This window comes from Salmo salar, chromosome 06 (genome assembly GCF_965601325.2).
Source record: "Salmo salar chromosome 06, fSalSal1, whole genome shotgun sequence".
Classification (NCBI taxonomy): Eukaryota; Metazoa; Chordata; class Actinopteri; order Salmoniformes; family Salmonidae; genus Salmo; species Salmo salar.
Window position 1 is genome coordinate 32,190,678 of NC_138296.1, and position 17,456 is coordinate 32,208,133.

Here is a 17,456-nt window from a genome sequence, read left to right on the forward strand (position 1 = left end):
CTGGCACTACAGTCAACCTTTCACCTTCTTATCCAATGTGCATTTTTGTGTATTTTAAAATAAACTTTGCTGTTATAGGCCTACATTTGTTAACTACGTGGAAGTAATTAGAAAAATACATAGGTGAAGATGTAAGATTAATGTACAAATAACTTTATTTTTCATGTTTCCTAAATTCTAGAGAGGATAGCCTAATTATTGGTGCAGCCATTATTAAACATTATTCCAAAATAATACCAGACAGTGACTGGTGAGGTATTTATCCCTGTCTCCCTTGTGCTGTTTTCTCATAAAACCCCAGTGTCAGTCCCCCGCAATAATTCTCTTCAGTACCGCTCTATGGATTAGAGCGTCACTGTCCGGTACAGGGCATCAATCATCCGATGCGAGGGACTCGACGCCGGTGAACAAACGAGTCACATTTAACAAGAGTTTGGACGGAATCTTTATGGGAAATGGGGGTACCAATACGAGAGAAGATTTGGACACAAAAATCTGTATTTTTTGGTGTCGGATTGACATCTTCCTTATCCATATTTGTTTGAAATCTCCCGGTGCAAATCACAGCAGTAGCACGCTAACGCGTTCCATCGCACTACATCTGTAGTTGTTGGTCGATGACAAACTAGCTAACGTTAGTTAGCTGTAACCAGAATATGGATATTTTTGTAAATACAATAGAGATGATTGTGCGCGAGCGTTTAGCTGCTTTTACGTTATGACCTGCTAACGTTAGTCCTGTATTGGAAATCTGACCGCTAAACCCATTCCTCTGTAGTCAGTGGTATCAAGGTGACGGATGGAAGTAGCTAAGCTAAAGCCACTGGACTTGTGAACCGGTGCAGATGAACTAACTATGGCTAATGCTATGTGCTGTGGAATGTTGTACGCTAGCTAGCGACACATTGAGAAACTAGCTAGCAGCTACCATGAATTATATTGTGTTAGCTAACCTCCGACAGATGTTGGTTGTTATGTCGGCAATTAAATGTAATATGTAATGTATACCACGGGCTTACACCATGAATGTGGTTGGCCTCGTCCTTGTCAACCCCTGTGGTTGACACAAGTATCGGTTTTTAAAAGCAAACAGCGGGATAAAAACGCTGTCACCGGGTAGTGGTGCTGAAAAGAAAGAACATATTTTCTTTCGCTAGCTCGCTACTGTACTGTAGCTATGGGAGCTAGCTAGCTATGTAGCTAGCAGCACATTATAGCTAGCTACCCCCCCAGATTTTATCAATGGTGTCTAATAAATTTTTATTCGCAATAATTCTATTATATGTGTATATAGGTGTACAGTCATTATTTTACTTTTTTGGCGGCGTCGTTTTAACTATTTTGGTTGCTATGGCATTTTTAAATGGACCCAGACTATTAGACTGGGCGAATTCACCTCCTCATCTTCAATTCAACAAATACGTCCTGACTGGATACCGACCAATATCTTCTGTCCAAGACTGTATAAGAAGCCTTTTTTACATGCACAACGAACTGGGAAACATATACACACATGGTGAGTTTAAATATATTGGGATGAAGATAACTTGCTGTCTGGCTAGCTAAATATCTCTAGAAATAAATGAGTGGGTTTGCTAGCTAGCTAGCAACAGAGCAGTGCAGATCTTGCCTGGGTAAAGGCTTTGCTATGGAGCGATTTCAGTGCCAACAGAAACGATTTGAATTCAATATTTTTGTATTAAGATATTGATTTTAAATTCTATATTTTTCGATTTGTAATGCACACATTGAGTTATTGAATTCAATTGCCAGGTCGCAATTGTAAATGAGAACTTGTTCTCCACTTGCCTACCTGGTTAAATAAAGGTGGGGGAAAAAAAATAAAAAAAAAAAAAAAATTCATAAATTGCACTTGTATTTCATGATTTGAAATTGAATTGAACGAATATTGCATTCAGTTTTAAAATTCAATTTCAATTGCATTAAATATTCAAATACAATATTTATCTATTCAATTTCAATATTGTATATATTGCTTTCATTGTCTGTGTATTAAGTTTACAAAATATAATTTCAAGTTTAGCAAAGTTTCATATATTCAACTTCTCAGATGCATTCAGATTCACTTTGAAAATTCAGTTCTTTAAATTCAGATTCAAAACCAGAGACATCATCCTGGTACTTTGCTAGCAAGGAATGGTGGAAAATAACACATAGAATCACACGCTCCAGGGTTCTCTCCAGGATATTTTAACAAGGTGGTGCTGCAGAGTACGGCTGAGGGGAGGCCTGGAGCAGGGCAGTGACCCCCTTTGGACTCAGAGATTTTTAAATTTTTAACACGTGTAAGTGCCATTTCCTCCAATCTAGAGCAAAAAATACTCTATTAAATGCTAACAATAAAATATTTTTTACATAGTGGTGCAGCCAGTCTACAAGGTGGCGCAGCACTCCACTTACATTGGGGTGAACCGTGCGCTCTGTGTTAAACAGGTTTCAGGCGTTTTCTAAAGCCAATGTGTCATGTTGAATTTATCTTCTTCCAATGAATTTGGCTCTAGCGTTTGAACTCTTTGGGCTATAAGCGATTATGACCCCTTTGCTGAAAGCTAAAACTTGGAACATGGTTGTGGTTTCTGTGACCATGCTTATGTGATGAGAACCTTGCCTGAGATCTGAAGACGTGTTAGTTTGACATGTTAGACATATTAGTTTCAAGTCTCCGGCAAGGATACTCATTATAATGTGACTGACTGGGTGAAGACTTTGTTAACCTGCTGAGCTAAAGCCTAGGCATTGGTTCTGTGACTTGGATGGGTCTCTTCAAGGAGGAGGTCAAAGGGGGGTGAAGTGTAACAGGTGGTTCATGGACCATGCTTACATGATGAATACTCTGAGACCTGAAAAGTTGCATTGTCTGGCACACAGGAGACCTGGGTTAGAACCTAATCATGTCTTCCGGTCTCAGGCAAGGTTGTTCATCACCTGCATGGATCACCAAACCACCGCTGTTGTGCTTTCATTAAATGTGGTAAACAGATTCTTATGCTTTTGTTTGCCACAGAAAGTGTTGTTCTATAGTAGGCCTGAGTTCAAACCCAGTCAGTTATATTGGTGCCGTGAGTATGAGGTCAAAGGTGGGTGAAATGTAACCGAGATCAACACTCTTTTAATGAGTAACTTTTATTTTTTATTGAACCTTTATTTAACTAGGCAAGTCAGTGAAGAACAAATTCTATTTTTTACAATACTGGGCCAATTGTGCGCCCCCCTATGGGACTCCCAATCCCGGCCGGATGTGATTCAGCCTGGATTTGAACCAGAGACTGTAGTGCTGCCTCTTACACTGAGATGCAGTGCCTGCGCCACTCAGGAGCCCTTGCTGGAGACTTGAAGACTTGTTAGCTTCCTGAACTCATCCATATGTGATTTAGCTAAGTGGGCTAACAGTCTTATGACATGCTGGAGACCCGGTTTGAACCCAGTCAGTCACAAAAGCAAGATTAAATAGGGAGTGGAAAAGCTATCCTCAGAAGGGCTATGACAGGGCAATTCAACTATATTCTTATGGGGGCCAAATTGCATTTATTATTGTTACACTCTCTTACGTGTCCTGCGTGTCCTGTGTGCATCATAGAGGGGAACAGAAGGCACGACAATATTCAAGAGAGTCTTAGAGAGATCCCCATTCAGGAATGGGGTCATAATAGCTTATAGCCAAAATGGTACGCATTTTAGAGCCAAATTAATCGGAAGAAAATAAATTAAACATGCCACATTGGCTTCAGAAACCGCCGGAACCCTGTTCAACCTGTAGAATCAAACGTTCTATCTGTTAACTTCTACCATTCCTTGCGGACAAAGTACCAGGATGTTGCCTCTGGTTTTGAATCTGAATTTAGAGAACTGAATTTGAAAATGTATTTAATTCAATTGAAATTAAACTTTAAAACTATTAATTCAATTCAGTTTTCAATCATGAAATACAAGTTCAATTTATTTATTCAATTATTCAATTTGTGCATTACAAATTCAAAAATGTTGAATTGAAATACAGTTTCTGTTGGCACTGAAGTCGCACCATACTGTGGCCAGTGACAGCAGCCATGGAAAGGGTTAGCTGGCTAGCTAACTAGCAAGCAGCTTGCTATTGTAGTTAGTTGAATCACAGTAAGTTGCCATAGGCAAAACCAAAGACAAATCTCATCACCAGCTGATGACTAATAAGCTTTATGTAAAGTTTTGGTTGCACCTGGTAGTACATTACAGCACAGAATAAACTGGTAATAACGTGGTAATTATGTCAGAAAGTATGGTAACAAGTTATAAATAATAACAATGAATTTGCCCACATACTCTTATAATTTCAGTATATGTGTTGGGCAGAGAAGGAGAAGGCTGTCTGTGTCTCTAAAAATCCTCTTCATTTTCAGATTGAAGTGACCAAGATTGCATATGAAACCATGGTCTCTAGCATAGGATTCTTGATGACCTCAAGTGAAGTCAACTTGCTACGGTATAAAGGATGCTTGTGTACCAATGGAGTGTTGAGTTTTAGTGTCAGCCAACTCCTTCCATTTTACTTACAGCACACCCTGCCAACAGTCATTAAAACAGACAGGATTAGTGATCACCAGGTCAGGGGGGAATTTACGCCTGAAAGGAAGAGGAATCCTTTATTAAGACCAGGAATGATTGATTGATTGGCAGGCAGCTTAGCCTCTCCCTTACTATGCAATTTGTCATTCAGAGAAAAGTAATTAAAAGAAAAAGGATGTTCAGAGAAAAAGGTTTGTCATTCAGAGAAAAAGGTTATTGCAATATTCTTGCAGCATATTAGCATTCAGAAAATAGGCTACATAAATACGGATGTATGACTCATTGGATATCATTGGGTAAAAGCGTCTGCTAAATGGTATATATTTATATATTTAAAGTTGGTGAAGTCACACAGGTCCCATTTTTGGTAATATATGGCACCTGAAAACCAAATAAGATCACACAAATGGAGTCTACATGTTACATTTGCACAATATGTTCAACAGCTGGAATACTTTTGGATAGAAACACGCAACTCCTGTCTAAAGAGTAGCCATCATACTTTGGACCGATTAGGCTGTGTTTACACAGGCAATCCAATTATATTTTTTACACTAATTGTTTTTTTGGCCAATCAGATCAGCTCTGAAAAATATCTGTGATTGGTCAAAAGACCAATTAATGGAAAACCCCCAGAATTGGGTTGCCTGTGTAAACGCAGCCTTATAGAGCCTGTTCAGTAGTGCTGAGCGCTGTATGGAGGGAGGGGTGCAGAAGAGATCACACTCAAAATAGATGTTAGACAGGAGGCTGGTGGGAGTAGCTATAGGAGGACAGGCTCATTGTAATGGCTGGAATGGAATAAATGGAACGGTATCAAACATGGAAATCACGTTTGACTCCATTTATATCATTCCAGACAATACAATAAGCCTGTCCTCCTATAGCTACTCCCACCAGCCTCCTCTGGTGTTGGATTGCATTGGCTGTATCACCTGGCCAGCACAAACGATTTTACATTCGGAAAAGCAGAGTGAGCGAAAGATGGGGAAGAAGGCAGGAGGTGGAGGAGAGTGATATGTGTGTATCAAATTTCAAGGATCTGATTTGCTCACCAAGCACATCCCAATAGCCTAAGTGAAGCAACCTACAACACATATCTGTAGTTAAAGGGCATGGTAATGGAATTACGCTGCGATTTTTCACAGGAAAGAACTGTGATCTTTGCATCTGCACTGTTTTTCCAGTAAATGTTTTAATTGTATTTACTGTGCAGGGATCTCCCAAAGAACCTAAGAGAAGAAAAAAACAGAGGCTTCAGAAAGTATTCATACCCCTTGACTTATACCACTTCTTTTTTTTTTGTTACAGCCTGAATTCAAAAATGATTTAACAAAATTCTCACCCATCTACACACAATACCCCATAATGACAAAGTGAAACATGTTTTAAACATTTTTGCAAATGTATTGAAAATTAAATGCAGAAATATCTCATTTAAATAAGTATTCACACCCATGAGTGAATACTTTGTAGAAGCACCTTTGGCAGTGATTACAGTTTTGAGTCGTCTTGGGTATGTCTGTATCAGCTTTGCACATCTGAATTTGTTTTCTTTCTCAAGTGGCGGTGAACAGCAATCTTAGTCTTTCCACAGATTTTCAATAGGATTAAAGCATTCCAGCGTTGCTTTGGCTGTATGTTTGAGGTCATTGTCCTGTTGGAACGTAAATCTTCTCCCCAGTCTAAGGTTGTTTGCACTCTGAAGCAGGTTCTCATCAAGGATTTGCCTGTATTTGGCTCCATTCATTGTTCCCTCTATCAGTCTCCCAATCCCTGCAGCTGAAGAGCATGCCCATTGCATCATGCTGCCAGCAGCATTCTGCACAGTAGGGATGTTGTTAGACGGCTGATGTTCTGTGCCTGGTTTTCTCCAGACATAGCGCTTTGCATTCAGACCAAATAGTAAAATTTGTCTATTCAGAGCACAGAATATTTGCCTTATGCTATCAGTCTTTCACGTGCATTTTTGCAAACTCCAGGCATGCTGTCATGGCTTATTCTCAGAAGTGGCATCTGTCTGGACACTTTCCCTTAAAGTGCTGTAGAGACTGTTGTCCTTCTGGCAGGTTTTCCCATCTCAGCCAAGGAACTCTGTAGTTTTGTCAGTGTTCATTGGGTTCTTGGTTACCTCCCTGACCAAGGTCAGGGCCAACTCTAGGCAGAGTCTGGATAGTTCCATATTTGTTTTATTTCCCAATGATGGAGACCACTGTGCTCTTGGAAACTTTGAACACTCTTACAAATGGTTTTATACCCTTCCCCAGATATATGCCTAATCACAATCTTGGAGATGTACTAGTTCCTTGGACTTCATGGGATAGTTTCAGCTCTGACATATATAGACAGGTGTGTTTCTTTCCAAATCATGTCCAAAAAATTGAGTTGGCAACAGGTGGACTCCAATCAAGTTGTAGTGACATCTCAAGGGAAATTGGATGAACCTGAACTCAATTTGGAAAAATGTCAAAGCAAAAGAGTGTGAATACTTATGTAAATGAGATATTTCTGTATTTCATTTTCAATACATTTGCAACAATCTTGAAAAAATAAGTTTTCACTTTGTCATTATAGGGTATTGTGTGCAGATGGGTGAAAAAATACATCTCTTTAATCAATTTAAAATTTCTATGCCGTATTGCTAATTTGATTGGAAATTCATAAGACATGACATTATTTGTCATTTCATTGGAATATAATAACAGGTGCAGTAGTGAAAACTGCAAGCTTTTTGTATTGGTAAATCTGGTGCTAGTTGTTAGCAAGATTTAGGCCTATTTGACCGAACCCTGTTTATCCCCTTCACCCCTTCCTGACAGGTATCCCTCTGCTCTGCTTCCTGTTCCTCATCCCGCTCAACTTCCCCTGGTCCCAGATCAGTGTGACATGGCTGGGTGTGGTCCACTTCCTGGCCTGCCTGTCCCCCCAGCTGGGCTCTGTGCTCTACCACCTTTTCATGAACCACGAAGGAGGAGAGCCTGTCTACCACACCCTTCTCACCCTCGACATGTGCGGCATCTGCATGATCAACACGCTGGGTAAGCAGAGGGGCTTCTGGGTAGCAACTAAAAGCTCTCTACTCTCTCATTCTCTCTACCTTTTTATCTCCTTCTCTCCTTTCTTTCTCTTCCGGCCTTTTGTTTTCTGTGTACACTGTCTGGCGCACTCTTTTTGTGCAATCCATTTTTAATTTCCATATATGCAAATCATCTTGAGTATCCAATAGCCAGTGGGTCATACCAGCAATTTGGTGCCTTTCAAGATGTGTAACTTGGTAGGTGTCAAGTGTCAGTGTGCAGCGGTTAGGACGGAGTCAGGCGCAGGACACCTAACTGAGTAAAATACGTACTTTACTCAAAAAGAAAGAACAATGATTTCCACGCAGAGAAAAGCACACCAGCGCCCAGAAGTCTTGAACACTAAACAAAGAACAAACACGCACAAAACCATGTGGGAACCAGAGGGTTAAATAGGGAATAAATTATAACGTAATGGGAACCAGGTGTGTACAATCAAGACAGAACAACATAGAAAAAGAAACGTAGATCGGTGGCAGCTAGAATGCCGGTGACGTCGACCGCCGAATGAACAAGGAGAGGCACCAACTTCAGAAGTCGTGACAGTAAGCCGCGCGCCGACACCGGCCTCGGGGACGACCCGGAGGACGAGGCGCAGGGCGATCCGGGTGGAGACGGTGAAATTCTTGCAGTAAGGAAGGGTCCAGGATGTCCTCCACCGGCACCCAGCATCTCTCCTCCGGACCGTACCCCTCCCACTCCACGAGGTACTGAAGGCCCCTCGCCCGACGCCTTGATGGCTCGCACAGTATACGCCAGGGCCCCCTCGATGTCCAGAGGGGGCGGAGGAATATCCCGCACCTCAGACTGCTGGAGCGGACCAGCCACCACCGGCCTGAGGAGAGACACATGGAACGAGGGGTTAATACGGTAATCAGGGGGAAGCTGTAACCTATAACATACCTCGTTCAGTCTCCTCAGGACTTTAAATGGCCCCACAAACCGCAGACCCAGCTTCCGGCAGGGCAGGCGAAGGGGCAGGTTTCGGGTCGAGAGCCAGACCCGGTCCCCCGGCCTCACTGCGGTGGCGGTCGGCGCTCGCCTTCTGTCGCCTGATGGCCCGTTGTAGGCGCACATGGGCGACGTCCCATGTCTCCTCCGAGCGCCGAAACCATTCATCCACCGCAGGTGCCTCGATCTGGCTCTGATGCCACGGTGCCAGGACCGGCTGATAAACTAGTACACACTGAAACGGAGACAGGTTAGTGGAGGAGTGGCGGAGGGAGTTTTGGGCCATCTCTGCCCAGGGGATGAAAGCCGCCCACTCCCCTGCCGGTCCTGGCAATAGGACCGCAGAAACCTACCCACATCCTGGTTAACTCTCTCCACCTGCCCATTACTCTCGGGGTGAAACCCTGAGGTCAGGCTGACCGAGACCCCCAGACGTTCCATGAACGCCCTCCAGACCCTCGACGTGAACTGGGGACCCCGATCAGACACTATATCCTCAGGCACCCCGTAATGCCGGAAGACGTGTGTAAACAGGGCCTCCGCAGTCTGTAGGGCCGTAGGGAGACTGGGCAAAGGAAGGAGACGGCAGGACTAAGAATACCGATCCACAATGACCAGAATCGTGGCGTTTCCTTGTGACGGAGGAAGATCCGTCACGAAATCCACCGATAGGTGTGACCACGGCCGTTGTGGAATGGGTAGGGGTTGTAATTTCCCTCTGGGCAGGTGTCTAGGTGCCTTGCACCGGGCGCACCCCGAGCAGGAGGAAACATAAACCCTCACGTCCTTAGCTAAGTGGGCCACCAGTACTTCCCACTAAGACAGTGCACTGTCCAACCGATGCCAGGATGACCAGAGGAGGGTGACGTGTGGGCCCAACAGATCAATCGATCACGGACATCAAACGGAACGTACAGACGCCCAACTGGACACTGGGTGGGAGTGGGCTCCGTATGTAACGCCCGTCGATGTCCACGTCAACCTCCCATACCACCGGTGCCACCAGGCAAGAAGCCAGAAGTATGGAAGTGGGATCCGTGGACTGCTCCTTTGTGTCATACATCCGGGACAGTGCGTCTGCCTTTGCGTTCTGGGAACCTGGTCTGTAGTATAGGGTGAAAACAAAACAGGTGAAAACCATGGCCCACCTTGCCTGGCGAGGGTTCATTCTCCTCCCCGCCCGGATGTACTCCAGATTGCGGTGGTCAGTCCAAATGAGGAAAGGGTGTTTAGCCCCCTCAAGCCAATGCCTCCACGCCTTCAGAGCCTTGACAACAGCCAACAGCTCCCGGTCCCCCACATCATAGTTTCGCTCCGCCGGGCTGAGCTTCTTCAAAAAGAAAGCACAGGGGCGGAGCTTTGGTGGCGTACCCGAGGGCAGAGATAGCACAGCTCCTATCCCAGCCTCGGACGCGTCCACCTCTACTATGAATGCCAAGGAGGGATTAGGATGAGCCAGCACGGGAGCTGAGATAAACAGAGCCTTCAGGCGACCAAAAGCCCTGTCCGCCCCAGCTGACCACTGCAGTCGCACCGGTCCCCCCTTCAGCAAGGAGGTAATGGGAGCCGCTACCTGACCAAAGCCCCAGATAAACCTCCGGTAGTAGTTGGCAAACCCTAAGAACCGCTGCACCTCCTTTACCGTGGTTGGAGTCGGCCAATTACGCACGGCTGAAATGCGGTCATTCTCCATCTCCACCCCTGACGCGGACAGGCGGTACTCTAGGAAGGAGACAGACTGTTGGAAGAACAGACATTTCTCAGCCTTGACGTACAGGTCATGCTCCACCAGTCGACCAAGCACCTTACGCACCAGGGACACATGCTCGGCGCGTGTAGCGGAGTATATTAGAATGTCATCTATATACACCACTACACCCTGCCCGTGCAGGTCCCTGAAAATCTTGTCTACAAAGGATTGGAAGATTGATGGAGCATTCATCAACCCGTACAGCATGACGAGGTACTCATAGTGCCCTGAGGTGGTACTAAATGCCATCTTCCACTCGTCCCCCTCCCGGATACACACCAGGTTGTAAGCTCTCCTGAGATCCAATTTCGTGAAGAAGCGCGCCCTGTGCAATGACTCGGTCACACTGGCTATGAAAGGCAGCGGGTAACTGTACTTAACCGTGATCTGATTTATACCGCTATAGTCAATGCAGGGGCGTAAACCTCCATCCTTCTTCTTCACAAAAAAGAAACTCGAGGAGGCAGGTGAAGTGGAAGGCCGAATGTATCCCTGTCCCAGAGATTCGGAGACATATGTTTCCATAGCCGCCGTCTCCTCCTGAGACAGAGGATACACGTGACTCCTGGGAAGTGCTGCGTCTACCAGGAGATTTATCGCACAATCCCCTGTCGATGGGGTGGTAGTTGAGTCGCCTTCTTTTTACAGAAGGCGAGAGCCAACTCGGCATATTCAGGGGGGATGTGCATGGTGGAGACCTGGTTTGGACTCTCCACCATAGTTGCACCTATGGAAACACCTACAGTGAGGGAAAAAAGTATTTGATCCCCTGCTGATTTTGTACATTTGCCCACTGACAAAGAAATGATCAGTCTATCATTTTAATAGTAGGTTTATTTGAACAGTGAGAGACAGAATAACAACAAAAAAATCCAGAAAAACGCATGTCAAAAATGTTATAAAATGATTTGCATTTTAATGAGCGAAATAAGTATTTGACCCCTCTGCAAAACATGAGTTAGTACTTGGTGGCAAAACCCTTGTTGGCAATCAAAGAGGTCAGACGTTTCTTGTAGTTGGCCACCAGGTTTGCACACATCCCAGGAGGGATTTTGTCCCACTCCTCTTTGCAGATCTTCTCCAAGTCATTAAGGTTTCGAGGCTGACGTTTGGCAACTCGGACCTTCAGCTCCCTCCACAGATTTTCTATGGGATTAAGGTCTGGAGACTGGCAAGGCCACTCCAGGACCTAAATGTGCTTCTTCTTGAGCCACTCCTTTGTTGCCTTGGCCGTGTGTTTTGGGTCATTGTCATGCTGGAATACCCATCCACGACCCATTTTCAATGCCCTGGCTGAGGGAAGGAGGTGCTCACCCAAGATTTGATGGTACATGGCCCCGTCCGTCGTCCCTTTGATGCGGTGAAGTTGTCCTGTCCCCTTAGCAGAAAAACACCCCCAAAGCATAATGTTTCCACCTCCATGTTTGACGGTGGGGATGGTGTTCTTGGGGTCATAGGCAGCATTCCTCCTCCAAACACGGCGAGTTGAGTTGATGCCAAAGAGCTCCATTTTGGTCTCATCTGACCACAACACTTTTACCCAGTTGTCCTCTGAATCATTCAGATGTTCATTGGCAAACTTCAGACGGGCATGTATATGTGCTTTCTTGAGCAGGGGGACCTTGCGGGCGATGCCGGATTTCAGTCCTTCACGGCGTAGTGTGTTACCAATTGTTTTCTTGGTGACTATGGTCCCAGCTGCCTTGATCATTGACAAGATCCTCCGGTGTAGTTCTGGGCTGATTCCTCACCGTTCTCATGATCATTGCAACTCCACGAGGTGAGATCTTGCATGGAGCCCCAGGCCAAGGGAGATTGACAGTTCTTTTGTGTTTCTTCCATTTGCGAATAATCGTACCAACTGTTGTCACCTTCTCACCAAGCTGCTTGGCGATGGTCTTGTAGCCCATTCCAGCATCCGGTAGGTCTACAATCTTGTCCCTGACATTCTTGGAGAGCTCTTTGGTCTTGGCCATGGTGGAGAGTTTGGAATCTGATTGATTGATTGCTTCTGTGGACAGGTGTCTTTTATACAGGTAACAAACTGAGATTAGGAGCACTTCCTTTAAGAGTGTGCTCCTAATCTCAGCTCGTTACCTGTATAAAAGACACCAGAGAGCCAGAAATCTTTCTGATAGAGAGGGGGTCAAATATTTATTTCCCTCATTAAAATGCAAATCATTTTATAACATTTTTGACATGCGTTTTTTCTGGATTTTTTTTTGTTATTCTGTCTCTCACTGTTCAAATAAACCTACCATTAAAATTATAGACTGATCATTTCTTTGTCAGTGGGCAAACGTACAAAATCAGCAGGGGATCAAATACTTTTTTCCCTCACTGTATACACCTCCCTGAGCACTGACGTGACCATCCCTTGAGAGACCTCTGTTGCCACGAAATAGTGGGGTCATGATCGGCCAACCAGGCAAGCCCCAACACCACAGGAAACGCAGGAGAATCGATCAGGAAGAGACTAATTCTCTCCTCATGACCCTCCTGCGTTATCATACATAGTTGAGCTGTGACCTCCCTAATCTAAGTGCAAATGAACGGTCAATAAAGTTCCCAGCTGCGCCTTATGCTGGGAATGCGGGGAAAACTCCGGAAATTCAATACATACACACATGTGCACAACAGGGAGCTCTGGGTGAGTCGGGTGCCTACTCACCTGGGATGATCCGCCAGTGCCCTGCCTGCTGCCTCGACTCCCTGGGGAACCTCTCCAGCACCGACCAGCAGTGTGCCCTCTGCGGCCACAGGTGATGCAGGAAACGGCCCCCCCTCCGGTCACCCTTAGAGCAGCACCTCTGAGCTCCATAGGTGTAGGATCGGAGGTGCTGGGGGATGGAATTGACGGACCCCGATCCGGACGTCCGCGGGTGGCCAACAGGTTATCCAGCCGGATGGATAAATCCACCAGCTGGTCGAGGGTAAGGGTGGTGTCCCTGCAGGCCAGCTCCCGACGAACGTCCTCACGTAGACTACACCGGTAATGGTCGATCTGGGCCCTCTCATCCCATCCCGCGCTGGCAGCCAGGGTCCTGAAGTCCAGTGCGAAGTCCTGTGTGCTCCTCATCTCCTGTCTAAAATGGAACAAACGTTCCCCTGCCGCTCTCCCCTCAGGTGGATGATCGAAGACCGCCCGAAAGCGGCAGGTGAAATCCTCATAGCGGACCAACGCTGCGTCTATTCCTCCCCATTAGGCGTTGGCCCACTCAAGCGCTTTCCCCAACAAACAGGAGATGAGGGCGGACACTCTCTCGTGTCCCGAGGGAGCCGGGTGGACGGTCGCCAGGTAGATCTCCAACTGGAGCAGGAACCCCTGGCACCCGGCAGCCATCCCATCATATGCCCTCGGGAGCGAGAGCCGAATCCCACTGGGTCCAGATGACGGAGGGGTGGACAGTGGTGTGGGTTGGGGTGAAGTTGATGAGGGTGTGGGAAAACCCACTCTCTCCCATCGCTCCATGGTGTGCAGTACGCCATCCATGGCTGTGCCAAGATTTTGGAGCATCGTCGCTTGCTGCTGGACGCGCTCCTCCACTGGTAACGGAGGACTGGGTGCACTTGCTGACTCCCATTTTTTAGGTGAGTGTTTCTGTCAAGTGTCAGTGTGCAGCAGTTAGGACGGAGTCAGGCACAGGACACATAACTGAGTAAAAGACGTACTTTACTCGAAAAGAAAGAACAATGATTTCCACGCAGAGAAAAACACACCAGCTCACAGAAGTCTTGAACACTAACAAAGAACAAACACGCACAAAACCATGTGGGAACCAGAGGGTTAAATAGGGAATAAATTATAACGTAATGGGAACCAGGTGTGTACAATCAAGACAGAACAACATAGAAAAATAAACGTAGATCAAGGGCAGCTAGAAAGCCGGTGACGTCGACCGCCGAACGCCGCCCGAACAAGGAGAGGCACCAACTTCGGCAGAAGTCGTGACAGTAGGAAAAAATAGTTTGATTTCACACTTTGTCATAAAGAGCACATGCACAACCTAATAAAACTAAAAACATTTTCCCATCTCATAAAAAAAAGACTATATTAAGTGCCAAATAAAGTATTATTATTATTATTATTATTATTATTATTATTATTATTAAGCCTTTATTTTGACAGGGAAGTCATCTATATAAACAGTACCAGTCAAAAGTTAGGACACACCTACTCATTCCAGGATTTTTATTTTATTTTACTATTTTCTACATTGTATGTATAATAGTGAATACATCAAAACTACGAAATAACACATATGGAATCATGTAGTAACCAAAAAAGTGTTAAACAAATAAATATATTTTATATTTGAGATTCTTATAAGTAGCCACCCTTTGCCTTGATGGCAGCTTTGTGTGCATGATTCTCTGGGATGTGAATATTTGTTGTGGTGTAGTTTAATGACTAACTGCCTCTGACTTTGTGTGTTGTTTGCCTCAGGAGCGCTGCCCATCGTCTACAGCACCCTGCTGTGCTACCCATTCACCCGCACAGTGGCTCTGCTCGTCTACATCCTGCTGTCCAGCTACGCTATCTACTCGGCCATCACGGCGCGGAGTAGCGTGCGGCGTCTGCGCTCCTTTGCCTGGCAGGCCCTGTTCCGCTTCTCCTTCTTCCTGCTGCGCTGGGTGGGCGTGGGCGGCGGCAGCCCCACCTCGCTGCAACACTTCCTCACCATGGACGCGCTGGCTGTACTGGGCGGGATCATCAACATCTCGCGCATCCCAGAGCGCTTCCGCCCGGGCCTCTTTGACTACTGGTGCAACAGCCACCAGATCATGCACGTGCTGGTGGTGGGCTCCATCCTCTACCTGCACTGGGGTGTGCTGGACGACCTGCTCTGGATCAACAGCCACCACTGTCCCTCAGACTGATCCCCACCCTGCCTGGAGGAGGACCAGCGGGGAACAGGGTTTAGGACCTCTGGGGGGGGCTGTTTCAATAGGTAATGGTTGGGAAGGGAAGATGGGAAGTGTTCATGAAGATGTGCATGGAAGGCCAGATAAAGTGTTTTACATAATAGGGATTGGTGCAGGCTTTGACACATGTGCACCTAGCAAGAATGTTCATACTGTATGTGTCCATCTTGCCATTATACATGCGTTGCTATTTATATTAGGGAACACACACAAGGATTTGGGTATTGGCTCACTGGTCAACACATACACACACACACACACACACACAGCAGAGGATCTGTGAAGATTACACACAAAGGAGATTAAGGATTTGATATCAGAAATACACATAGAAATGCCTACAAAAAAAATCATGACATGCAAGTGAAGCTACACTTGAGCAATAGTTGATTAGCTGTTGACTTATCCTCATGTGTCAATTACCATTTCATCCTATGGCTTTTATCAAAGTGGATCCGTCAATGATGCATTCATTCTTTCTGAAGTATTATTCAGATGTCATTCTATTGCAACCTATGCAGCACTTAGCATATAAACTTTAGAACAAACACACACACTGCACACACTCACAGCGTAGCATGCATACATGCTAGTAATGCACAAGTAATGCACAAAGCACTCCCAGACCCGTCACAGAGTCCTATGGAACTACTTGAGTTACTGTGTATTAGAGAGGATATTCTCCCTCTCATTATTTCTTCCATGTTTGTTTGTCTTTCTCCCTTCTCTCTGACTTTGTCTGTATCTCTGTGGTCAGGTATCGGTGAAGGGTATGGGTAACTGGGTATGGGTGAAAGGTATGGGTAACTGGGTTTGGCTAACTGGGTATGGGTAACTGGGTGAAGGGTATGGGTAACTTGGTGAAGGGTAACTGGGTATGGTGTGAAGGGTAACTGGGTATGGGTGAAGGGTAACTGGGTATGGGTGAAGGGCAACTTGGTGAAGGGTGAAGGGTAACTGGGTATGGGTGAAGGGTAACTGGGTATGGGTGAAGGGTAACTGGGTATGGGTGAAGGGCAACTGGGTATGGGTGAAGGGTAACTTGGTGAAGGGTGAAGGGTAACTGGGTATGGGTGAAGGGTAACTGGGTATGGGTGAAGGGTAACTGGGTATGGGTGAAGGGCAACTGGGTATGGGTGAAGGGTAACTGGGTATGGGTGAAGGGTAACTGGGTATGGGTGAAGGGTAACTGGGTATGGGTGAAGGGTAACTGGGTATGGGTGAAGGGCAACTGGGTATGGGTGAAGGGTAACTGGGTATGGGTGAAGGGTAACTGGGTATGGGTGAAGGGTAACTGGGTATGGGTGAAGGGTAACTGGGTATGGGTGAAGGGTAACTGGGTATGGGTGAAGGGCAACTGGGTATGGGTGAAGGGTAACTGGGTATGGGTGAAGGGCAACTTGGTGAAGGGTGAAGGGTAACTGGGTATGGGTGAAGGGTAACTGGGTATGGGTGAAGGGTAACTGGGTATGGGTGAAGGGCAACTTGGTGAAGGGTGAAGGGTAACTGGGTGAAGGGTGAAGGGTAACTGGGTATGGGTGAAGGGTAACTGGGTATGGGTGAAGGGTAACTGGGTATGGGTGAAGGGTAACTGGGTATGGGTGAAGGGTAACTGGGTATGGGTGAAGGGTAACTGGGTATGGGTGAAGGGTAACTGGGTATGGGTGAAGGGTAACTGGGTATGGGTGAAGGGTAACCGGGTATGGGTGAAGGGTAACTGGGTATGGGTGAAGGGTAACTGGGTATGGGTGAAGGGGTTCATTCCTTGGCTTGTTAGTGCTCATTTTGTTTGAAGTTTACCTCCCTTTTAGTGCAGTCCACATAGCCTAAATGCTAGACTGAACTTGGATGCGTTGTGCCATTGAAAATACAGCCATTTTGAATAGGGAATCATGACAGACTATCCGTGACAGATTATTTACAATTGCTATTGTTGAGTTACATTAAGTTACTCTTTATTATTGGTTGACCTTAATCTTGTGAGACAGTGCTTTTTATTTATTCATCAATATCTATATTTAAAGTGACAATTCCTCACATTTAACTGAGGAATTTGATTTGGTTTTGAATCCGGATTATTAGAATTAGTTCATGACTATTAAGTTAAAAAAAGATATTTTGTTGTTGATTATTGTAATCATGTTTGGCACATACTGTAGTCAATGAAAAGGGCACATAACGTCTTAAATGAA

The 17,456-nt window shown here is 45.7% G+C and overlaps 1 protein-coding gene across 1 annotated transcript; it reads left to right on the forward strand.

Annotated features, from left to right (window-relative positions):
- Positions 1-337: 337 nt before the first annotated feature.
- LOC106606885 (progestin and adipoQ receptor family member 4) lies at positions 338-16,382 on the forward strand. The gene is made up of 3 exons (XM_045720207.2): positions 338-1,516; positions 7,380-7,598; positions 14,786-16,382. The coding sequence occupies exons 1-3, from the start codon at positions 1,243-1,245 to the stop codon at positions 15,217-15,219; spliced, it is 927 nt and encodes a 308-aa protein (XP_045576163.1). The 5' UTR covers positions 338-1,242; the 3' UTR covers positions 15,220-16,382.
- Positions 16,383-17,456: the final 1,074 nt, after the last annotated feature.

Excerpts from the sequence above, each read along its gene's own strand:
- LOC106606885 (XM_045720207.2), top strand. The coding sequence starts at position 1,243 with ATGGTGTCTAATAAATTTTTATTCGCAATAATTCTATTATATGTGTAT. Across the intron at positions 1,517-7,379 it reads GGGAAACATATACACACATG|GTATCCCTCTGCTCTGCTTC; the intron begins GTGAGTTTAAAT and ends CCTTCCTGACAG. Across the intron at positions 7,599-14,785 it reads CTGCATGATCAACACGCTGG|GAGCGCTGCCCATCGTCTAC; the intron begins GTAAGCAGAGGG and ends TGTTTGCCTCAG.